The sequence below is a fragment of the Podarcis tiliguerta genome (genome assembly GCF_965153285.1).
Source record: "Podarcis tiliguerta genome assembly, chromosome: 1".
NCBI lineage: Eukaryota > Metazoa > Chordata > Lepidosauria > Squamata > Lacertidae > Podarcis > Podarcis tiliguerta.
The window spans coordinates 129,460,736-129,486,034 of NC_139534.1; the positions used below are offsets into that span (position 1 = coordinate 129,460,736).

At 44.2% G+C, this 25,299-nt stretch overlaps 1 protein-coding gene across 1 annotated transcript; it reads right to left on the reverse strand.

The window, feature by feature from the left end:
• Positions 1-6,964: 6,964 nt before the first annotated feature.
• On the reverse strand, positions 6,965-8,729 carry SOCS4 (suppressor of cytokine signaling 4). The gene has a single exon (XM_083438389.1). It carries the CDS (start codon positions 8,725-8,727, stop codon positions 7,417-7,419), a length of 1,311 nt encoding a protein of 436 aa, XP_083294515.1. The 5' UTR covers positions 8,728-8,729; the 3' UTR covers positions 6,965-7,416.
• Between the last annotated feature and the right edge of the window lie 16,570 nt (positions 8,730-25,299).

The following is a 25,299-nucleotide window of genomic DNA, read 5'->3' on the forward strand; positions in this document are numbered from 1 at the left end:
TGCAGTGCCGGCCAGCTCCAGAGTAGACTAAAAATGCTGCAAATACGCCCAGCAGAAGGCTTGAAAATGAACCCAGAAACTCCTTCAGTGGGTGTCGCGAGTTCAGCCTTCGCTTTGACTAGATGTGCTTTCATTAATGTCAGTCGTGATTACAACCTCGTTCATCGGCCAAGAAACACTGGAAGACAGGAGCAGGCTAGTTTCTGACAAAACCAATGAACGGAATCTGTGCATTTCCCCTCTTGTGTCAGGCTGTGCATGGACTAGGCTTCTTTTCTGAGAAAAATGAAAATGGGAATTAGGGCTTCTCTGGGGAAATCTGCCGACATACAGCAGAGACTGTCGGCTCTCTTGCCAGCTGGTTTCCTCAACATGAAAGGTGCTTTCTCAAGCTTGCTCATGCGTCAGGGTCTACTTAAAGCACATTCCTGCAGAGACTCATAAAAGACGGTGGAAGGAGCTTTGTGGCTCTCTCTGGTCTCAGCGAGAGCGACAGCGAGCGAAAGAGAGAGAAGAGAGAAAAGGCAGGTGGGAATAACATTCCTTTGTTCTGGCTCAGACAAAAGGTTTCCTATATTCCCCTTCCTCAATACACACTAACAAGTGATGAACATTAGTAAGTACGTACCATTATTTCCCGCACACACCACCACCCCGCCAGACGTGCAGGTACTACCTTTCCACATGCGCCATGTGATTTTCCTTAAACATTTTTTTAAAAATAAGTTGCTTGCACTGTAGTTTAAAATATAAAAAAGTATTATCCTGGGAAGCCCCAGAACAGATTTAGGGGGTGCGCAGGGAGAGAAGAGGGAGAGGAGGTTCTGTTGCACAGTCAAATGTTCTTGTGCAAGTGGCAGCACCTACCTGGGTATTACCCGCTGCAAACATGTTTTCCATAGTCCATGGGTAGGCAAACTAAGGCCTGAGGGCTAGATCTGGCCCAGTTGCCTTCTAAATCCAGGCTGTGGATGGTCTGGGAATCAGCGTGTTTTTACATGAGTAGAATGTGTGTTTTTATTTAAAATGCATCTCTGGGTTATTTGTGGGGCATAGGAATTCGTTCTCCCCCCCCCCCAAAAAAAAATAGTCCGGCCCCCCACAAGGTCTGAGGGACAGTGAACCTGCCCCCTGCTGAAAAAGTTTGCTGACCCCTGCGCATAGTCTGAGAGGTGGTCCTTACATGACCTCTAGGAGAGGCTAGCTTGATTGGATTCCACACTTAAAAGCCTTGTGAAACAGAGTGTTTCTCCTTTTGTACTGCAATGAAATGGGGTGGGGTGGGGATTCGCCCTCCCCTATCAGAACGTCAGTGGTTCGAATCCCCGCGGCAGGGTGAGCTCCTGTTGCTCGGTCCCTGCTCCTGCCAATCTAGCAGTTCGAAAGCATGTCAAAGTGCAAGTAGATAAATAGGTACCACTCTGGCGGGAAGATAAACGGTGTTTCCGTGCGCTGCTCTGGTTCGCCAGAAGCGGCTTAGTCATGCTGGCCACATGACCCGGAAGCTGTATGCTGGCTCCCTCGGCCCATAGAGCGAGATGAGCGCCGCAACCCCAGAGTTGGTCACGACTGGACCTAATGGTCAGGGGTCCCTTTACCCTTTACCTTTACTCACAGAGCTACAAGGGGGAAGCAAATGTAATTACAAAGCAATTAGGAGAGGAGGAATAGTATCAGCATGCAGATGAAATAAAAGCGAAATGGAGTGAGTACAAGGACAGAAATAGGTCGCCCTGAGAACTTTTTAAAGTGAAAATTGGGATTCCTTCTTTTTAAAGGAAACAAGATTAATTCAAAAATATTAATCTTGAGGGGGGAAGGTAAATGCAGGGTGGGAGGAAGAAGAGAAAGCTACACCACTGCCTGGGGTTTGTTTCTTTTAAAAAATGGGGGGGGGGGAGACCCTTCCCACTGATATTATGAAAACTGAAAACTAGGTAGTTTTATGACTGAAATAGAAGGAACTAAGCGACAGGGAAGCAATGCTAAAAAGTGTGCCTCGAGAATAGATAATTCACCAAGACCTAGAATCACAGAATCATAGAGTTGGAAGAGACCACAAGGGCCATCGAGTCCAACCCCTTGCCAAGCAAGAAACACCATCAGAGCACTCCTGACATATGGTTGTCAAGCCTCTGCTTAAAGACCTCCAAAGAAGGAGACTCCACCACACTCCTTGGCAGCAAATTCCACTGTCGAACAGCTCTTACTGTCAGGAAGTTCCTCCTAATGTTTAGGTGGAATCTTCTTTCTTGCAGTTTGGATCCATTGCTCCGTGTCTGCTTCTCTGGAGCAGCAGAAAACAACCTTTCTCCCTCCTCTATGTGACATCCTTTTATATATTTGAACATGGCTATCATATCACCCCCCCTTCATGGATCACTGCCTTGCCGTGGCGAAGGGGCTTGAAGAACTCAGAAGCTATGAACTATGCCGAGCAGGGCACCCAAGATGAACAGGTCATAGTGGAGAGTTTTGACCAAGCGTGATCCACCTGGAGTAGGAATCGGCAAGCCACTCCAGTATCCCTGCCAAGAAAACTCCATGGACAAAGACAACAGGTATATAAAAGTTATGACGCTGGAAGATGAGCCCCTCAGGTCGGAAGGCGTCCAACATGCTACTGGGGAAGAGCGGAGGACAAGTACAAGTAGATCCAGAGCTGATGAAGCGGCTGGGCCAAAGCCGAAAGGACGCTCAGTTGCGGATATGCATGGAAGCGAAAGGAAAGTCCAATGCTGTAAAGAAAAATATTGCATAGGAACCTGGAATGTAAGAACCATGAACCTGGGTAAGTTGGATGTGGTCAAAAATGAGATGGCAAGAATAAACATTGACATCTTGGGCATCAGCGAACTAAAATGGACGGGAATGGGCGAATTCAGTTCGGATGACTATCATATCTACTACTGTGGGCAAGAAACCCGTAAAAGAAATGGAGTGGCCCTCATAGTCAACAAAAGAGTGGCAAAAGCTGTACTGGGATGTAATCTCAAAAATGATAGAATGATCTCGATACGAATCCAAGGCAGACCTTTTAACATCACAGTAATCCAAGTTTATGCACCAACTACTGGTGCTGAAGAAACTGAAATTGACCAATTCTATGAAGACTTACAACAGCTTATAGAAGTGACACCAAAGAAGGATGTTCTTCTCATTATAGGGGATTGGAATGCTAAAGTAGGGAATCAAGAGATAAAAGGAACAACTGGCAAATTTGGTCTTGGAATTCAAAACGAAGCAGGGCAAAGGCTAATAGAGTTCTGTCAAGAGAACAAGCTGGTCATCACAAACACTCTTTTCCAACAACACAAGAGACGACTCTACACATGGACATCACCAGATGGGCAGCATCGAAATCAGATTGATTATATTCTCTGCAGCCAAAGATGGAGAAGCTCTATACAGTCAGCAAAAACAAGACCTGGAGCTGACTGTGGCTCAGATCATCAGCTTCTTATAGCAAAATTCAAGCTTAAACTGAAGAAAGTAGGAAAAACCACTGGGCTGGTAAGATACAATCTAAACCAAATCCCTTATGAATACACAGTGGAAGTGAGGAACAGGTTTAAGGATTTAGATTTGCTGGACAGAGTGCCTGAAGAACTATGGATGGAGGCTCGAAACATTATACAGGAGGCAGCAACGAAAACCATCCCAATGAAAAGGAAATGCAAGAAAGCAAAGTGGCTGTCCAATGAGGCCTTACAAATAGCGGAGGAGAGAAGGCAAGCAAAATGCGAGGGAGATAGAGAAAGATACAGGAAATTGAATGCAGAATTCCAAAAAATAGCAAGGAGAGACAAGAAGGCCTTCTTAAATGAGCAATGCAAAGAAATAGAGGAAAACAACAGAATGGGAAGAACCAGAGATCTGTTCAAGAAAATTGGAGATATGAAAGGAACATTTCGTTCAAAGATTACCATAATAAAGGACAAAAGTGGTAAGGACCTAACAGAAGCAGAAGACATCAAGAAGAGGTGGCAAGAATACACAGAGGAATTATACCAGAAAGATATGGATGTCTCGTACACCCCAGGTAGTGTGGTTGCTGACCTTGAGCCAGACATCCTGGAGAGTGAAGTCAAATGGGCCTTAGAAAGCATTGCAAATAACAAGGCCAGTGGAAGTGATGGTATTCCAGCTGAACTATTTAAAATTTTAAAAGATGATGCTGTTAAGGTGCTACACTCAATATGCCAGCAAGTTTGGAAAACTCAGCAGTGGCCAGAAGATTGGAGAAGGTCAGTCTACATCCCAATCCCAAAGAAGGGCAGTGCTAAAGAATGCTCCAACTACCGCACAATTGCACTCATTTCACACGCTAGCAAGGTTATGCTTAAAATTCTTCAAGGAAGGCTCAAGCAGTATGTGGACCGAGAACTCCCAGAAGTGCAAGCTGGATTTAGAAGAGGCAGGGGAACCAGAGACCAAATTGCAAACATGCGCTGGATTATGGAGAAAGCTAGAGAGTTCCAGAAAGACATCTACTTCTGCTTCATTGACTATGCAAAAGCCTTTGACTGTGTCGATCACAGCAAACTATGGCAAGTTCTTAAAGAAATGGGAGTGCCTGATCACCTCATCTGTCTCCTGAGAAATCTCTATATGGGACAAGAAGCTACAGTTAGAACTGGATATGGAACAACTGATTGGTTCAAAATTGGGAAAGGAGTACGACAAGGCTGTATTTTGTCTCCCTGCTTATTTAACTTATATGCAGAATTCATCATGCGAAAGGCTGGGCTGGATGAATCCCTAGCCGGAATTAAGATTGCTGGAAGAAATATCAACAACCTCAGATATGCAGATGACACAACCTTGATGGCAGAAAGTGAGGAGGAATTAAAAAACCTTTTATTGAGGGTGAAAGAGGAGAGCACAAAATATGGTCTGAAGCTCAACATCAAAAAAACGAAGATCATGGCCACTGGTCCCATCACCTCCTGGCAAATAGAAGGGGAGGAAATGGAGGCAGTGAGAGATTTTACTTTCTTGGGTTCCATGATCACTGCAGATGGTGACAGCAGCCACGAAATTAAGAGACGCCTGCTTCTAGGGAGGAAAGCAATGGCAAACCTAGATAGCATTCTAAAAAGTAGAGACATCACCTTGCCAACAAAGGTCCGTATAGTAAAAGCTATGGTTTTCCCAGTAGTGATGTATGGAAGTGAGAGCTGGACCATAAAGAAGGCTGATCGCCGAAGAATTGACGCTTTTGAATTATGGTGCTGGAGGAGACTCTTGAGAGTCCCATGGACTGCAAGAAGATCAAACACGTCCATTCTTAAGGAAATCAGCCCTGAGTGCTCACTGGAAGGACAGATCGTGAAGCTGAGGCTCCAATACTTTGGCCACCTCATGAGAAGAGAAGACTCACTGGAAAAGACCTTGATGTTGGGAAAGATGGAGGGCACAAGGAGAAGGGGACGACAGAGGACGAGATGGTTAGACAGTGTTCTCGAAGCTACAAACATGAATCTGACCAAACTGCGGGTGGCAGTGGAAGACAGAAGTGCCTGGCGTGCTCTGGTCCATGGGGTCACGAAGAGTCGGACACGACTGAACGACTAAACAACAACAACAACAATCATATCACCCCTTAACCTCCTCTTCTCCAGGCTAAACATGCCCAGCTCCCTTAGCCGTTGCTCATAAGGCATCGTTTCCAGGCCTCTGACCTATTCATAAATTTCTAAGTGCGTGTCTGGCGCTTGCTGTATGAGGACCCAATGCCCTCTTGGCTCTCCAGGGAGACCTCTGGAGTTCGAAAGCTATTTTAAAATAGCAAGTGAAGAAAAAGCCTAATAATCTACTTCTTAGTCCTGAGGGGACACAGTGCTGTCCTTGAGATGGGAGGACAAAGCGCATTATCTAGTTCAATTTATACTTTGTTTGAGAGACGCATGCCTGAAAGAGGATGGTGTTTTCCTATAAACTTCGGTCTTCAGGCTACCTGCTCCTCCCTGCTCACAAAGAACCCCCGATGTCTGCAGAGAAAATACTCTCCTGTATTAACTATGCAACGGGCCTGAAGAATGCAGATATAATACATCTGTCCAACCAGGTACTGTCCACGCTTTTGGAGAAAGGTTACTGTAGTTTTAACCATGTAAAACTACAATGGTTAGAGCTGGGCAGTTTGGGGGTGGGAAAATGACAAGAGAGCGCTAATCTAAGCAAGACTAGGGCTGCCATATGCCCTGGTTTTCCCAGACATATCTGTGAATTGCGTCCGGGTGTAATTTCCGAAAATGTCTGGGGAAACCCAGAAGTATGGCAACCCATGTTGGAAGTGTTGATTTTTTGGGTGAATTTCCTTAAAAATAGCTCAAAAACCAAGAAAAAAGCTCATCAACTGTGCCAAAAAAAGCTCAGCAACTTTTGTGTCCAGATTTTCACTTTTTGAAACATGGCAACGCTACGCAAGACTGAGTTGTGTGTGTGAGAGAGGCAGGAGGTCCACATCTCTCTTTCTTAGAACTGAAGAGTTGGAAGGAACCACGAGGGTCATCTAGTCCAGCCCTCTGCAATGCCTGAAACTTTTGCCCAACGTTGGGCTCAAACCTGCAACCCTGAGGTTAAGCACCTCGTGTTCTACCTACTGAGCTATCCTAGTGTTGTCCTATTTGGGAATTCATATTTGTTTTAGCACATATAGTTAATAGCTTGTGAGGTCTGCACCCAATCGGATGCCCTGCCCACGATTTAATTCCTTGTAAAAAATTTACTAACTTTTTACACTGCCATCGCTTAATATGATGCATGATCATTCTGGGTTCTTGGTAGATATTTCCAAACGAGGCAATCTAAGCTCAGTCCATAGTTTTAAAACACGTAAAAAATGATCAGACGACCAAATTATGTTGTGCCCTATACCAGATTATGGTCACATGGACTCAAAAGACAGAAAATATATTTTTGTTATGACCGAAATTAAGAAGCCACACAGCAGCAGCAGCATCATAAATAGACATTAATTTTACTTTTTATAGAGAGGACCATGTACTAATTTTCAAAGAAAGGTATAAAATACAAATTAGTCACTCTTGAGTAGACATTGCATACAGTGTTTCAAACATGCCTGTACTGCATATAAATCACAGTATATAAAAGGGAAGTCAAAATTCATTTTGACTTAGCTTCAATCTAAAAGGTTAGGCTTGAGTGAAAACTTTAAAAAATCTACTTGAAATTCCATAAAACCCTATAGAATATTATTACCAATAAAATGACAGGTTTTGTGTCTTCACCCCAAAAAATCTGCCTGTTGGAGCTGCAGAATAAAAATCTATTTGGACCATAAGGCTCAGGCAGAGTTCAGTTGAGACTAGAAATAATTTTTTTTTCAGGGGAAAACAATTATTTAGAGGGGAAAGGACAGAGACTCCCAAAGGTTTCTCAGAAAGTCTTCTAGAGTTGCTGGTCTGGTACATCAATCCTGAGGACTCTAACTTTGGACTTATAGTGATATTCTTTCAGATACAACTTCACAGAGGGTGGAACGGGAAGGGCGTCTATGCCATCGTAAGTCGTGTTGTTGCAAATAACTGTCCTGCATATATGTTGAAGGGAAAAGGGGAAAGTCCTGTTTAAGGGAGTCGAGAGAAGTGGCTCAAAGAACATGCAAGAGCTTGGGTCTTTGTAATGTTCCAGGAGTCCAGTGATGTCGGGAGAATGGAAGACACACGGGTCGTGGGCATCGAAGCTGAAGTTGTGATTCCACTGCTCGATCCTGGCATGAAGGGAACGGCTGTAACGCCTAAAACTGACCGAGAACAAGTAATCTTCCTGGGCAGAGTCTCGCAGCAAAAAAGTCCCTTCTGGCTTCCCATCTAAAAGTGCTTCTGCAGCGTATTTATCCATCACTCCCCAGTAGCAGGGATTATTATTGATCTGAAGGAGGTCAGGGACAAGACAATGAACATAATCTATCTGGGTGTGATATTTAGGAGGGGTTTCCAGCTGCAGCAGCTCGTCGTCCGTTTCCCACCGTGGCTTGTTTCTCTTTCTAGAGCTGGTGCATAGTGTCACCACCTCATCGTCGGAGTCCATGTCACTTTCCTCTCTGCTGTTCCTTAGCTGCTTGCCTGCGGCAGAGTCACCTTGAGGCTCGCACCTGCAGGCTGCAACGTCAGGAATGCTGCAGGCCTGCAAAACCGCTGACTCTCCTCCTTCGGCACTCTCAACGCCCCTGAGTTCCCCGTTCCTCCCGTCACCTTGTGACGACTCCATACTTAACCAACTTTCGGACGCCTGTCTTACAGGGGCCGTGTGCCGTTTGATTAAATGCCACCGGAAGGCTAGTTCGGATCGTGGCGGGAAAGGACACTTGTCCAGCATCAGCTCGCTGATATGTATCTTTCTCTTTGATGGAAGCACCGAAGAATGTCGACTGCTGCAGTTCTTTATGGGAAAGCACTGGCCCACAGCATCCTGCAGTTTCTGCTTAAGGGAGCGGCCTAGGAGTCTGTGGCCGCAGGAACGCTCCAAGTCCAGCTCAGTAGAGGAACAGCTGTGTTTCCTCTCCTGGTTCCTTAAACTAAACATCGATTTCCCTGAGGTGCTGGCCGTTTCGGCGTCAGAACTGCCTTCACTCCTTTTTGACCAGGAAAGCTTCTTTCCGCTCCACACATAGCCGTCCTTTCTGTCTGCGCTTCTACTCCGGCTGGTTTTAGGCCTCACATCTGGATTTTTAGGACTCCTTTCTTTATTTTCGGCCATTTCCCCACAAATGCAACCGGATTCACAAAAGTTCCAAGGCTACCGTTGCCAAATCCTCTGGAACCAGCTTCTATCTCAGAAAGCTTCCATCAGGTGCTTTTCGGATGTACCTACGAAAACAAAAAAGACAGTCCTCAGCTTACGTTATGAGTAAAAAGGTAAAGGGAAAAGGGACCCCTGACCATTACGTCCAGTCGCGAATGACTCTGGGGTTGTGGTGCTCATCTCGCTTTATTGGCCGAGGGAGCCGGCGTACAGCTTCCGGGTCATGTGGCCAGCATGACTAAGCCGATTCTGGCGAACCAGAGCAGCGCACGGAAATAGCATTTACCTCCCCGCCGGAGCGGTACGTATTTATCTACTTGCACTTTGACGTGCTTTTGAACTGCTAGATTGGCAGGAGCAGGGACCGAACAATGGGAGCTCACCCCGTCGCAGGGATTCGAACCGCCGGCCTTCTGATCGGCAAGCCCTAGGCTCTGTGGTTTAACCCACAGCGCCACCTGCGTCCCTTTACGTTATGAGTACATGTGTGATAAACCCAAGCATACACTCAGGCTTCCATCACCCAGACACAAAGCATCAGAGCCCGGCTGTTCACAGCCTTTCTGCACCCTCCCTAGGAATATCTGGTGGCTTGTCCTTCCCCAGGAAAAGCAGTAAAGCTGCAAACTACTTCCAGGAAAAGCAGTAGAGCTGCAAACAAGGAGCAAGGATAGTGCACGCTGCTGCATGTTCCTAGGGGAGGTTTTGAAGAGCATCTTGACATAAAGGGCCTGGCCACAGTGCTTGTGTGCCCAGCAGGACGACAGAAGCTCTATTGAAAGGAAAGGACCATACTGGTTTCTGTGGGGTGATTAGAATTGCAAATGATCCGTTAAGTTCATACTGAGACAAGCACTAAACATATTCTTCCTCTGTTGTTATCCCACACTTCCCTCAGGAGCTCAATGTGGCAGACATTGCGTGGAGGCATTCTACTGCTGTAAAAATCCTGTGTGCGGTGTGGTTTGGGAATTAAGGGGTTAACTTGTTTCCAAGAATCAAGCCTTGGCTGGCAGATATCCACTTAGGAAAGTGTTACTAATTAATTGGAGGGAGAGGTTGAATCAGATAATCTATATCTGCCACAGAATCAGGACAATCGTATTTTATTTGACATTTTGAAATGTTTGTGGGTGGAAATGCAAATCAAAGCTAAACTCCAAGTTATATCCTGCTAGCTTATTCCACTGATATTCAGATCAAGGCGATTAGATCACGTGGACATCATATTCATGCAAGATCCTTTTTACCTGTGGAGCTATAAATATTAGCATTTGTGCCAGATACACACTGGAATACCCATAGCTACTTGCTTAATGTTTGGGTTTTTTTAATTAAAAAAAGAACAGACTACCAGAGTTCCAAATTCTTTATTATTTTAAATCTGCGTTTCTCAAACTTGGGTCCCCAGCTGTTGCTGGACTACAACTCTCATCATCCCTGGTCGCTGGTCCTGCTAGCTAGGGATGATGGGAGTTGTAGTCTAACAACAGCTGGGGAAACAACTACAAATAATAGAGTAACAAAGGGTCCTAAAAATGTACAACTCAAGTGCAAAAAGGCCATGGTAAGTAGGTGTGACTTCCAGTGCTTCCAGACAAATGGAACTGTGGCCGATGGACCTCTGTATCACCTGAAGCACAATTCCAACTTAATTAGCTCTCAAGGACTTCCTCTGTGATCATGTTATGAGAGATAAACTGCAGAGAGGGCTTAATGTCATCGCTGGAAGTGGGCATATTCCAGGACCACCACCACGCTGTTGGGACAAGTGCTGTACAGTGGTACCTCAGGTTACATACGCTTCAGGTTACAGACTCCGCTAACCCAGAAATAGTGCTTCAGGTTAAGAACTTTGCTTCAGGATGAGAACAGAAATCGTGCTCTGGCGGCGCAGCGGCAGCAGAAGTCCCCATTAGATAAAGTGGTCCTTCGGGTTAATAACAGTTTCAGGTTAAGTACGAACCTCCGGAACGAATTAAGTACTTAAACTGAGGTACCACTGTACAGTAAACCTGCAACTTACATGGGCCAAAATCACATAAAGTCAAAACACATTTGGGAATGTAAAAAGGTGAAAAGCTTCTGGGAGATGATATATAATGAGCTGAAAAAAATGTTGAGATATACATTTATAAAGAAGCCAGAAGCATTTCTATTGGGAATGGTGGGAAGTGATATAAATAGAAAAGAATGTAAGCTTTTTTTATATGCAGTAACAGCACCTAGAATATTAATGGCCCAAAAATGGAAGCAAGAAAAGTTGCCGACGATTGAAGAATGGAGGATGAAGCTAATGGACTATGCAGAATTAGACAAACTAACAGGAAGGATCTAAAACCGACGTGACCAGAAATTTACCGAAGACTGGAGTAAATTTACGAGTTATATGAAAAGTATTTGTGATGATCAGACGACGTTTGTAGGTTTGCAAGAAGTTCTGTGAGGAGTATTATGGGAAGTATTGTAAAAATGAAGAAGGGGTGAGGATGGGATAAGAAAGGTAAAGACAATACAAAATTAAGAAATGCGTAAGAAGGGTTTAAGACGGAAGATCATCTAAGGTTCTGATGGAAGCCCAACAAGATTGTGTTTGTAATAATTTGTGTGGTATGTTTTATAATTTGCATGTTAAAATCGATAAAAATGTATTATTTTTTTAAAAAAAAGTTAAAACACATTGGGTTCAATGGCGGGTGGGATTGCCAAACGCTCCCCACCCCCAGATGTCCGCCCCCTTCATGGTGGCTGGTGGTGATGGGAATTGTGGTCAAAAACATCTGGAGGGCATCAGGTAGCTGAGAGCTGTTGGAGAGGATTTTGCTTTGCCTGTCCTTTTTAGACAAATGCTATATATATATTCATGCCAGTGAGTCATTCAAGAGCAAAACCCCCAGAAGAGAGGCAAAGTAGGCCAAGAAATATTACATGCTCAAAAGATTCACGTTATGCTTGTTCAATATTAGTTCACATAAGTGTGATGTTAAGAGATGTTATTCTATACTGACACTTTCAGGTCACACTCAAGACAGAAATTAATTAAAAATACATAAGTTACATACTGGGAATCTCTTGGCACTCTTGTCACTTGCTTTTCAAGATGAAGGGTTTTCTCTTTTTCTTTTTAAGGGACACCCCCCAAGGCACTTGAAGTATCTAGGGCTTTACATATTGAAGAGGATTATATAAAACCCAGTTCCTTTCATGAAAGCAATTTTGAAAGACCATGATGGATGGCTTTTTTTTTTAAGGGATTGCAAGGGGGGGGGAATGACACTACCAAAATTAAGCCTTCTTCAAGATTCAACTCATGCACAGCACATGCCTTTGTTTGCCTCCCCTACAGTTTAATGTTTATCTAAACACATTGCTGGCCTCAGGGAATAAGAAACATGCAAATGGAACATAATACATTTATAATGTGGAGCAAGGGCACTTGAACCTCTGAGGCATTTTTAAGCGAGTATTTTAATATTATTTATTATTAAGCCACATACAAGCTACCTTTAAGGCAAGTATTTTAACTCAATGTGGTTTACACACAAATAAAACAAAATACTGTATCAAAACTACGTTTTAACCTCTCTTAAAAGATGGTAGCACTATGCTTAGGGGAGTGGGTGGCTCTGTGGTCTAAACCACTGAGCTTCTTGGGTTTGCCGATTGGAAAGTCGGTGGTTCGAATCTGCGTGATGGTGTGAGCTCCCGTTGCTCTGTCCCAGCTTCTGCCAACCTAGCAGTTCAAAAGCACACCAGTGCTAGTAAAGAAATGGGTACTGCTATCGTGGGAAGATAAACAGCATTTCTGTGCACTCTGGCACTCATCACAGCATCCCGTTGTGCCATAAGCAGTTTAGTCCTGCTGCCACATGACCCGGAAAGCTGTCTGTGGACAAACGCCAGCTCCCTCGGCCTGAAAAGCGGATGAGCACCGCAACCCCATAGTTGCCTTTGACTGGACTTAACTATCCAGGGGTCCTTTACCTTCTACCTATTTACAACGCTTAGATTCCCTAGAGGGCCTACAATTGAAAAGGCCACAGCCCTGTGCTAGAGGACAGCCTCTTCCACAGGTCTCAAGAGGAAAACAGGCTCCAAGGGGTTTTAAGGGTCAAAACCAGCACTTTGTGTGAGGGCTGGAAACCAATAAGAAGCCAGTGTAGTTTAGAACAGGCGCAATGTCACACGATTTTAGTGACTAGCCTTCACAAAAAGCCAGGCCCCTGCATTGCACACCAACTAATGTTTCCAAATACTTTTGGTGGGTGAGGGCTTCTGTGCGCCTCTCAGAGTGCATCAGAGAGTCTAGGCTGGAAGTTACTGAAAAAGAATGGATGAGAGATACAGTGAGACTGCCGTCCAAATGACCACTTGGTGGAACCTGCCCTTAGCCACCGCTATGTTTCAGCTCTGCTTCTGATGGCAGACCAGGAGTGGGGAACCTCTGGCCCCCCAGCTGTTGCTGAACTACAGTTCACATCAGAACTAGCAAACCTGGCCAATGGCCAGAGATGATGGGAGTTGTAGTTCAACAACATCTACAGGGTCCAAAGGTTTCTCCACATCTGCAGTAGATGCTGGAGCACAGCAAGACCGTGAACTTGGTTCACCAAAAGAGAAAGACTGTTACCGTATTTTTCGCTCTATAAGACGCACCAGACCGTAAGATGCGCCTAGTTTTTGGAGGAGGAAAACAAGAAAAAAAATATTCTGAATCTCAGAAGCCAGAACAACAAGAGGGATCGCTGCACAGCGAACCCTCTTGCTGTTCTGGCTTCTGGGATAACTGTGCAGCCTGCATTCGCTCCATAAGACGCACACACATTTCCCCTTACTTTTCAGGAGGGAAAAAGTGAGTCTTATAGAGCAAAAAATACGGTATTCATCAAGTGGAAACTGACCCCTGGAGAAGAGGGACTACTAGCTGGCCTTGGTAGCATTTTGTATATCCGTCTAATTATGGTCTCCACAAGCTTGTTTGCAGCTGAAGCGGCTGCCTTTGGGTCCGTTCTACAGGAAAAATGGAGTCAGGCATCATCCGCACACCAAATGATTTCACTCGGTGATTTTATACACATATTATACAGTGGACGTTCGGGTTGCGAACGTGATCTGTGTGGGATGCACGTTCGCAACCCGCATCTGCGCACATGCAGGTTGCGATTCGGCGCTTCTGAGCATGTGCGGCCGCCGAAACCCGGAAGTAACCCGTTCTGGTACTTCCGGGGTTCGATGGTCCGTAACCCAAAAAAAACGCAACCTGAAGCGGCTGTAACCTGAGGTATGAACTGTACAGACAGAAAGAGGGCTATGAAACTTTACAGAACAGCTCACAAGTGTCCACAAAGGAGAAACCCTCAACTGCCTGGAGAGCATTAGAACCAGCATAAAGCTGCCCTGCTTATTCCTATTGACTCCAGCAGGAGGTCCAAAACAAGTCACAATTAACATAATGTGTTCTACACCGAGCTTCTTCTGAAAGGTCTTCAGAAATTTCAAGTGATTTCTATGCATGTTTACTCAAAAGTTGTCCTCTCCTATTCCATGTGTTGCCAAAGGTCTAGTTTTGCTAATACATAGCCACAAATTTACAAGGTACTTTAAGGGTTTTCTTCTCCTGGACAGATGAGATAGTTACTGGAGGCCTTCTTCAGGCAACCCCATAGTCTGAAGTTAAGCAGCTGGCCCCCCGGAAATGGAAATGGATGTTCACCTGGAGCTGTCCTTATTATCTTTTAGGCATCAGGCAAAGCCTGTCTTTATTTTTGTGAGCCGTTGGTGACCGGTAACACTGTTCTAATGGTGACCAGTGGGTTTTTTCCTGCTAGCTTGAGTGCTTTTGTTTGTTAACTATTTGAGGTTATGACTTTGAGACTTTGATCTCTTGGTTTTAAACTGCTTGAATCTGCTGTTAATTATAATACAGTATTTTATGTTATGATGCTTATGGTTATTTCAAGACTTGAATGCCATTTTTGGAAGAAAATCAGGGCACTTAAAAAACAACAACCCGTTAATCTTTTCTTTTATGTCATATCAAAAGTCACTGAGAGGTCAAGGGTAGAAAAACCTCAACGGAGAAATGTTTTCCTTGTTGATCTCTGATGATAGACTAACCAGGCACCCCCAACCTGCGGTCCTCCACATGTTTTGGCCTACAACTCCCATGATCCCTAGCTAACAGGACCAGTGGTCAGGGATGATGGGAATTGTAGTCCAAAACATCTGGAGGGCTGAAGGTTGGGGATGACTGGACTATGCAATTCTATGTAGGCTTATTCTCCCTAGTGTTCACATTGCAATTCTATGTAGGCTTATTCTCCCTAGTGTTCACATTGCAGCCCAAGACACAAATCTGGTGCCTCATCTGTAAATGGTATGAATAACAGTGTCCCTTCCACTGCTGATAAAGATTTATTTAAACAAACATACGGTAATGTTTATCACCTTGCGCGGTTGGGATATGTTGGACTATAAATCAAAAGCAATAAACCCTCTTTCTTAACAATAAACATTCTTCTGCAGAGAAATATTATCTTACACATGCCATAACCTTTGGAGAAATCTAAGCGCGCACACACACATTCTTCTCCATGTTTATAACTCAAAGCATATTTCCCCTGCTCAGCTGAAGATAAAGAGGAAGGAGCTCATCTGTACGGACAGAAACAGGGCTTTCCACCGGACCTTTGGAGCAACCATTTTACATCACGCTTACATTTCTATTTCTCCCAGCTCAGCTCTCCACCTCTTCTTATGAAATGGACTGAGATGACTGAAAAAAGCAGCTCTCGGGTCTTCTCTCCATTTAATTAATCTATCCCCTTCATTATATTTACCCTCACAATATTGCTACTGAGAGACACCCAGTGTCTGTGTCCTATTCCCCGAGGGTAGATACCACTGATTTCTCAGACATTGTCTCCTCCTCTTCAAATGAGCAAGAGAAAGGGGCTATTTATTAATGTTCTGCTTAGCCAGCACCATTTTGAAGGCTAGAGTAACCTAATAGTACATTAACACAAAAAGCAGGTCCAAAAAACCAGAACAAGGTCTTATGCAAATACAAAATTCTAAATGTACAAGATTGCCAGCGTAACCTCAGTAACTTAATGTAAGGACACTTCCGTTTTAACAACCACAGCAAGACAACAGAAAATTCCCAATCATCCTTGGTTTAGACGAGGAACACTCACATAAATTGGGATTCATGCCAGCTGTACAGACTTGCTTAATATCATGCTTTAACTTGTTCTGCTTCCCCTAAGTCTCCATCCCAACCCCCCACAAATCAGGCTTTAACGACATCTTCATAACCCAAGGATATCTGAACCAAATAAATGCATATAGCTTTATGTTCACTAATGCCAGCAACACAGATAAGAACAAAAGACCACATAGATATTAAGTATATTTTCACCCAGAGGGCAACCCTGATGGAATGGGCCATTTGAGAAGCCACATTACGAGCATCTGCTTTGTAGGCTTTATTTTCACTAAGAAACGGAGCGGATGTGACATAGGGCTCAGCAGAAAGGATGCTCACGTCTTCCGTGTACAATTTACTTGTTAGTGGGCACACACTGAAAGCCTTTTAAAAGCATTCTGCCTTTGACAAAACACTTAAGCACGCAGCTAGCTCCCACACACAGACAATAAAATAAAGACTTCCTTTTGGACCATATGATTCCGCCACAGGGAAGTAATCAGAGCATGAAAAACACTGCGGAGGAGTTTGATTCATTGTTCTTTGACATAGGACTGTCTCTTTTGTTGGTTGCAATCGCAATGGACTCTTATCTCAGGGAGAGAATGGAAGCCAACCTCGTTCCTTTTCACGTCTCTCATATAGCTAGCGACTATATCAGGCATATCCAAAGTCCGTTTTGGGGGCCTAATCTGGCCTGATGGTCGGTTTAATCTGGCCCTCATAGACAGTTCCTCTCCGTGGTTCTAAAAAAAAAAGGTCAACAACTTTGGGGTAAAAGGTAAAGGTAAAGGTGCCCCTGCCCGTACGGGCCAGTCTTGCCAGACTCTAGGGTTGTGCGCTCATCTCACTCTATAGGCCGGGAGCCAGCGCTGTCCGCAGACACTTCCGGGTCACGTGGCCAGCATGACAAGCTGCATCTGGCGAGCCAGCGCAGCACACGGAACGCCGTTTACCTTCCCGCTGGTAAGCGGTCCCTATTTATCTACTTGCACCCGAAGGTGCTTTCGAACTGCTAGGTTGGCAGGCGCTGGGAGCGCACCCCGCTGTGGGGATTCGAACCGCCGACCTTTCGATTGGCAAGTCCTAGGCTGAGGCTTTAACCCACAGCGCCACCCGCGGTCCCTAACTTTGGGGTAAAATCCTAAAAAAAAAAAAAAAAAGGTCATGCATGTTCACTTCATCAAATCTGGCCCTCTGAAAAAATATTGGACACCCTGGACTAGATTTTCTCCTACAGGAGCACCTAGGAGAAATTTGACTGATCTTCACAATAACAGGAAGGACAGCAGAAGATTGGAGAAGTCTGAAACCAGTTACTTTGGACCCCGCATCATGTGTGGACAGATATAAGAGGCCCAGAATAACACTCTTCTTCTGAGACTAAGATCATATCCAGACTTGCCCTTGCACCACTGCTTTCCCCTGGGAAAATCCAATATTTACTGCTGAATCAGAGCAAATGTCAATTGGGTTCTCTCCAGATTGACGTTTGCTCTGATTTATTGCCAAAGAGCGGGTTTTCCATGGGAAAGTGGAAGGGCAAGGGCAAAACCACTGAGATTCCTGCACAGCAGGGGGTTGGACTAGATGATCCTTGGGGTCCCTTCCAACTCTATAATTCTATGATTTTATGACCCTTGCCTAGAAAGTATGGGGCATGTGGAAAACTGCCGGGACCCATGCTTTCTAGGCACTGGGCAAGTGGAAGTATGGATAACCTCCAAGTGGCTGATAAAGACCAGGGAATCCATAAGCCTGCATTTCCCTAAAGAGAGAAATTCTATCTCCAGTAATAAATCCATAGGAGCAATGAATATGTTATAACCGCATACATGCAGGCTGCAAACAAATAGTATTTGCTATCCCAGAGTAATTTAAACTGCAATCTTAGTTCCATTTGCTCAGGGTTGAATCCAACTGCTAGGTTGACAGAAGCTAGGACACAGCAACGGTTGGCAAACCCAAGAGGCTCAGCAAACTTTTCCAGCAGGGGGCCGGTCCACTGTCCCTCAGACCTTGTGGGGGGCCGGACTATATTTGGGGGAGGAGGAAATGAATGAATTCCTACGCCCACAAATAACCCAGAGATGCATTTTAAATAAAAGCACACATTCTACTCATGTAAAAACACCAGGCAGGCCCCACAAATAACCCAGAGATGCATTTTCAATAAAAGGACACATTTTGCTCATGTAAAAACATGCTGATTCCCGGACCGTCTGTGGGCCAGATTTAGAAGGCAATTGGGCTGGATCCGGCCCTCAGGCCTTAGTTTGCCTACCCATGGTTTAGACCACAGCGCCACTGCGTCCCTACACTTCAACAGGATTTACATTTGAGTAGACATGGTTAAGGTTGTGCTGTTGGTAAGAAACCAGACAGATACCAAAAGCTGCAGCCCATCAGCACTCTTCTGTTCTTAAGGCAATTCGTTCCTCCCTCCTACCACTCAAGAGATGGCTCTCTCAGCTTAACTCAAAATAGGCATCAGAATAAAACCTACTAGAGCTCCATTTAGACTATAAAGCATATCAAGGACACACATTCTATGAAAGTTACCATACGCTATAAGCAAATATGTTGTGAAAACTGCTTGCAAGTTTGTTTTGTTTTTAAAAAGATTTCTGCCTGGGAGTGATTACTGTTGTTGGTCCAGTAGTGAAATTAAAAGCTAGCTTCAGCTGCAGAAATGGTAAGAGGAAATTCTCTTTTCCGTTCAGGTATTTTGTAACATGTGTGCCAAAGACATTTTCTCTTTAAAAACAGTATGTATAAAATATTGTTTCAAAATTGGTTGTATTTTAATGTGGGCACTCATTGAAGCACAACTAACTACAATTGTACTTACAGTAGCCCCAATTCTGCAGATGTTAACATGCACTCAAAATGTAGTAGATATATTGGGATTGAACTACAAAGAGACTTAAGAAAGAACTGTGCAGTGTTGTATTTTTTGTCATTTAGAGACTCACAGTGCAATCCTATATATGTCTGGTTAAAGCAAGCCCTATTTGAGTACAGTGGTACCTTGGGTTAAGTACCAAATTTGCAGTTTGGAGGTACAGTGGTACCTCGGGTTAAGAACTTAATTCGTTCTGGAGGTCTGTTCTTAACCTGAAACTGTTCTTAACCTGAAGCACCACTTTAGCTAATGGGGCCTCCTGCTGTGCGATTTCTGTTCTCATCCTGAAGCAAACTTCTTAACCTGAGGTACCACTGTACTCCCAGAATGCAAGACCAGCAAAATCCAACCCATTGTTTCAGTAAAGAGGTACCATTATTTGTGTGCCTGGTGACATGAGTTGTGAGAATCATAGAATCTTAAGAGTTAGAAGGGACCTTGAGGGTCATCTAGTCCAATGCCCTGCAATGCAAGAATCTGAGCTAAAGCATCCATGACAGATGCTTAGAAATCTGCAAAGAAGGAGAGTCCACCACCTCCAGTGGGAGTCTGTTCGACTGCTGAACAGCTCTTACTGTCAGAAAGTTTTTTCGAATGTTTAGCTGGAATCTCCTTTCTTGCAACATGAAGCCGCTGGATCGAATCCTACCCTCCAGAACAGGAGAAAACAAGCATGCTCCCTCCTCCATGTGACAGCCCTTAAGATATTTGAAGCCCTTCGACTTTCCAATGGAAAACCCGCTCTTTGGCAATAAATCAGAGCAAACGTCAATCTGGAGAGAACCCAATTGACATTTGCTCTCCTATCTCCTCTCTGTCTCCTCTTTTCCAAGCTAAACATACCCAGCTCCTTCAAGAGCTCCTCATAAGGCTTCGTTTCCAGACCTCTGATCATCTTGGTCGCCCTCCTCTGCACACCTTCCTGCTTTGTCAACATCCTTCTTAAAATTGTGGTGCCCAGAATTGGACACAGTATTCCAAGTGTGTTATGACTAAGGCAGAATAGAGTGGAACTCTTACTTCCCTTGATCTGGACACTAGACTTCTACTGATGCAGCCGAGAATAACATTAGCTTTTTTTGCTGCTGCATCACACTGTGATAGTGAGATAATGCCATGGGGTGGGGAAATTACTTCATGCAAAAACTTTATCAGTTGCTGTTTTTGGTACCTCGGGTTCCTAAACATTAGGAAGAACTTCCTGACAGTAAGAGCTGTTCGACAGTGGAATTTGCTGCCAAGGAGTGTGGTGGAGTCTCCTTCTTTGGAGGTCTTTAAGCAGAGGCTTGACAACCATATGTCAGGAGTGCTCTGCTGGTGGTTCCTGCTTGGCAGGGGGTTGGACTCGATGGCCCTTGTGGTCTCTTCCAACTCTATGATTCTATGATTCTATGAAATGATTCTCAGTCATCAGCACGTAAGGTATAAGAAGTGTGAAGACCTTCTTACTGTGCTAGACCTTTGTTTTGGTGCCAGAGGCAGAAAATTCAAACTGCATCCTTCCATACGTTAATCAATATTACTAATTTATTTATGGCATTTCTCTGGGTGGTGAACTGAAGAACCTCACTTTCAGGTGTAATACATAAATACTACTAAAATTCAGCAATGCAAAGTACAAATCTCTTAATTTTTTTAGTCATTCATTTCTTCCTTCCTTCTTTCCTTCCTTCCTTTTCTTTCTTGGTACAAATTCCTTATGAAACACACAATGCCAGAGAAAAATCAATAAAATTGGTACCTTAAAAGCCAAAACCTCCCTCAGAATCCTGGAAGGATAAAAATGTATTCATCTGGCACCAGAAAAAAATAACAGGGGTCAGGTGAGGCTCTCTGGGGAGGACATTCCACAACCAGGGTGATATTACTGAGAAGGCCTTATCACTACTAGTTGGATCACACCTGGTGGTAGTACTCAGAGATCATGGACTCAAGGTCTGGGTATATGTGGGAGGATGCAATCCTACAGGTAAAAAGGTAAAGGGAAAGGGACCCCTGACCATTAGGTCCAGTCGTGACCGACTCTGGGGTTGCGGCGCTCATCTCGCTTTATTGGCCGAGGGAGCCGGCGTTTGTCCGCAGACAGCTTCTGGGTCATGTGACCAGCATGACTAAGCCGCATCTGGCGAACCAGAGCAGCGCACAGAAACGCCGTTTACCTTTCCGCTGGAGCGATACCTATTTATCTACTTGCACTTTGTGCTTTCAAACTGCTAGGTTGGCAGGAGCAGGGACAGAACAACGGGAGCTCACCCCGTCGCAGGGATTCGAACTGCCGACCTTCTGATCGCCAAGTCCTAGGCTCTGTGGTTTAACCCACAGCACCACCTGCGTACCTTAATCCTACAGGTAACCTGGCCCAAAACTGCCTGGAAATGAACAAGAAGCCAGAATAGCTGATAATGTACTAGCATAATATGTTTCAGTTGCCTAGTCTTGGTCAACAACCTCACTGCCCCATTTTGGACTAACAAGGTAATTGTTTTCAAAGGCAGCTACATACATAACACAATAATCTAAGGGGAGGTTATCAGAGCATGGATGACCATAACGTGGCCCAGCTATCTCTGTCCAAGTAAGGTTGTAGCCAATTTCTCACCAGAAGTCGATCAAAGGCAGGACATTTTCAGCCCCTGAGGACACCTGTGCCTCTAGTCTAGTGACAATATTGGATGCTGAGTACAGTGGTACCTCGGGTTACAGACGCTTCAGGTTACAGACGCTTCAGGTTACAGACTCCGCTAACCCAGAAATAGTACCTTGGGTTAAGAACTTTGTTTTTTTGTATTCAGGATGAGAACAGAAATCGCGCAGCAGCGGTGTGGCAGCAGTGAGAGGCCCCATTAGCTAAAGTGGTGCTTCAGGTTCAGAACGGTTTCAGGTTAAGAACAGACCTCCAGAACGAATTAAGTTCTTAACCCGAGGTACCACTTTACCTCCAAACTGTAAATTGGATCACTTAGGGCAGCGGTGAGCAAACTTTTTCAGCAGGGGGCTGGTCCACTGTCCCTCAGACCTTGGGGGGGGGGGTGGACGGACTATTGGGGGGGGGGGAATGAACGAATTCCTATGCCCCACAAATAACCCAGAGATGCATTTTAAATAAAAGCACACATTCTATAAAAGCACATATCAGCGTGTAAAAACACGCTGATTCCCGGGACCGTCTGTGGGCCGGATTTAGAAGGCAACTGGGCCAGATCCGGCCCCCAGGCCTTAGTTTGCCTACCCATGATTTAGGGGGAGTGCAACCCCATCCAGAATAGGTTTATTATTATTATTATTGTTGTTATTGTTATTATTAATTATTAATTTTGTATACTGCCCTATACCCGCAGATTTCAGGGTGGTTCACAAGATAAAACCACAAAATACATAATAAAAATGAAAACAAAAACCACCCACTCAACTTGGCAGACAAACCACCCACCTACTGCCTCTGTATCTTATCTGGGTTAAGCCCCAGTTTATTCAATCCATTGTCAGAATGGGGACAGAATGCCTTGGGTTCTCCTTTGCACAGCTCATTCAAATGAATGGAAACTGAAGAAAAAAATATTACTCCTGTGCAGCTCCCATTTAAATATCCACAATTTCTTTCTCCCCCTACACAGAAATATATTTAGCTTAATTATGGATCTGCAATTCAACCAGAATTGAGATCCTCAATAGGTATTTATCATAATTCCATTTTAAAAAAGAACTCCAAAAATAAAAGAGTAAAATGAAAACACCAATTCTATTTAAAATGTTTCCTTAAATACAACAAAGTGGATATTTAGTTGCTTATTTTTAAATGTCATCCTGTAAAAATTATATTCTAGCTAAGGACAGTCTAATAGTTGTATTTCTAGAAACAGAAGAAGGCACCTATGTGTACAAAGTATATTGCCATATCCTGAAACATCTAGTGAGGCAGAGGGCCTTCTTGGTAGTCGCACCCTCCCGTCAGATGTCAAGGAAATAAACAACTATCTGACTTTTAGAAGACATCTGAAGGCAGTCTTGTTCGGGGAAGTTTTTAATGTTTGATGTGGTATTGTGTTTTAATCTGCTGGAACCCAGTCAGATGGGTAGCATATAGATTAATAATAGTAACAATAATAATAGTACCCGCACACGTGTCAATATGAGACCAGAAATATCCACACATGTATTGTAAGCAGGGCCAAACAAACAATCCAGAGCTATTTCATGTATTTTGTCAGCCTAGATCTCAATAGCTACTGAGCTACCATTAAAAGGCAAGAACAAGCATTTTAGTTCCTTGTGGTTTCTCCATAAGACACACACAACTAGTGTTGCTGCTACAGTATTATTATAATCATCATTATCTATTATTATAATTATCATTATAATAAAGGACACACATCTTAAGACCTAGGTTTGGCTTTGAACGAATCGCTTCCGGAATATTTCCAGAATAGAAGGTGGCAGTGAATCAGACCTGAATTTTAGTCATTCTTAAGTGGCATTTCCATGCATGTTTCAAGACGTGAGATGTAAAATGTGTGCCATATATGAAGTAGAGCGAGAAGCAGCTACACTTTGAAATGTCATCTGAAAGAAAAGAAAGCCTCGCTTTTTAACTTTTGAAAAGTGTGGTGGGCATATCAAAGTTTTTAAAAATAAGTGCAGTGTTTGGTTTTGAGATGGGAATACTTCCAGAATAAAGGGAAATCCTTTGAAATAAGGATGGCCTGTAAGCCGAGTACCACTTAATGCCGTGGGTGGATATAATATACTGAAGTGACCCATAACACAGTCAAATGCTTGGTTACTCACTAGTAGATGCTGTCCAGAAAAACCTTCAGCAATGCAGTCAAGTATCCTAAATATTTATTTGCCCATCCATTTTTTAATACACATCCCTAGAGCGGGTTAAAACTGGGAACTTCTTGAATCAAAATTCATTACCGAGCACCAATTCCAACCTTAAAGGCACAGACTCATTAAAAAGTTTTGCCTCCAGCTGTTTTCTAAAAAAGAAGTTACATTTCTGCGACGGCAGTTATGAAACCAACAGTGAGCCAGATTTTGACAGAATACAGCCTACTCCTCTTCCCACCAGAAAAATACCCGGCTGATGCAAATAACAGACCCCCCAACTCCAATTCCAATAACCCCCCAGATACACTTTCCCCATAATGTTAAGCAGTGCTTTTTTTCCTTAAAAAAATGTTTAGGGGTACTCTCATTTTCCTACTCATATTGAAATACTGCTCCTCAATGAGGCCAAACTTAGAGTCACAAAATGTTTAGGGGTATGCGCACCCCTGCGTCCCCCCAGAAAAAAGCACTGATGTTAAGGAAGAATATTACGATTCATTAAATTTCCCAGAATGTTAAGAAACATGCCTTGAAGATGGCAATCGGAAAGCCTTTAGCAGTTAATAATAATGATAAAAAAGCAATTTCCATAATGAAGGGGATGAGGCCCCCACCCCTATTGAGCATGCTTACCTGCTGCTTACCAGAAGAGACATGTTGGTGGGGGGGTGGAGGTCTGGCACCCAAAAGAAGGGGTCCAAGAGGGGCTTCACCCCAGCAAGGACAGGCACATCCGCTCCCCATCAGACACAAAGCCAGACTGGATTAACTGCACAGCTGGAACTGGGGGGGGAGGTGGGCTGGGCTGAGGCAGCAGGAGATGGGGAGGGAGGAAGGAAAGAAAGAAAGTAGGGGGGCAAGGAAGGAGAGTTTAAAAGGAAAGAGGAGGAAGGAAAAGGGAATGGGGAAGGTTGAGAGAGGAAAAGCATCGGGAAAGGGGGAAGGATGGAAAAGGGAAGGTGGGCAGAACTGAGCGCAGGGAAATTTAATTCCTGTATTTTTCCATGTATAAGACGCCCCCCATGCATAAGACGACCCCTTTTTTGGAGCCCCAAATTAAGAAATAATGAATTGGAGCCCCCAAATTAAGAAATAATGAATTGCAACCGTGTAGACAACGACCCCCAGTTTTTAAACTTAAAAAAATTAGGGGGGAAATATAGTAAGTCTTATACACGGGAAGTAAATAGGGAGGCACTTTTTTTTTGGGGGGGGTGCCGTCCTAAAACTTACTCCCCTGGGAAGAAAAGAAGGAAGGAGCCCCCCCTCCTCCCCAATGGGGAAGGGGGTTATTTGACAAAAATGCCAATGGAGAAGGGGCTATTTGAGGAAGGAAAGGCGGGAAGAAATGAGAAATAAACGCGAGGGGGGGGGGAATTAAAAAAAAAATAGAAGAGAGTGAGGGAGGTGGGAGCTCCGAAATAAAGAGATTAATGGGGAGAGAGGAAAGTGCTGAAAAAGAGGAAAGTGTATATATCGTATAAAGCTCCACACAGAGATGTCCTTTTAACACCACAATGTGGAGAGAAGAAGGGAGAAGGGAAGAGGAGCAGCCGAGAGGCCCGGCCAGCTGCTGCCCGCCCTC

Coding starts and splice junctions, on each gene's coding strand:
- SOCS4 (XM_083438389.1), bottom strand. CDS start 8,727: ATGGCCGAAAATAAAGAAAGGAGTCCTAAAAATCCAGATGTGAGGCCT.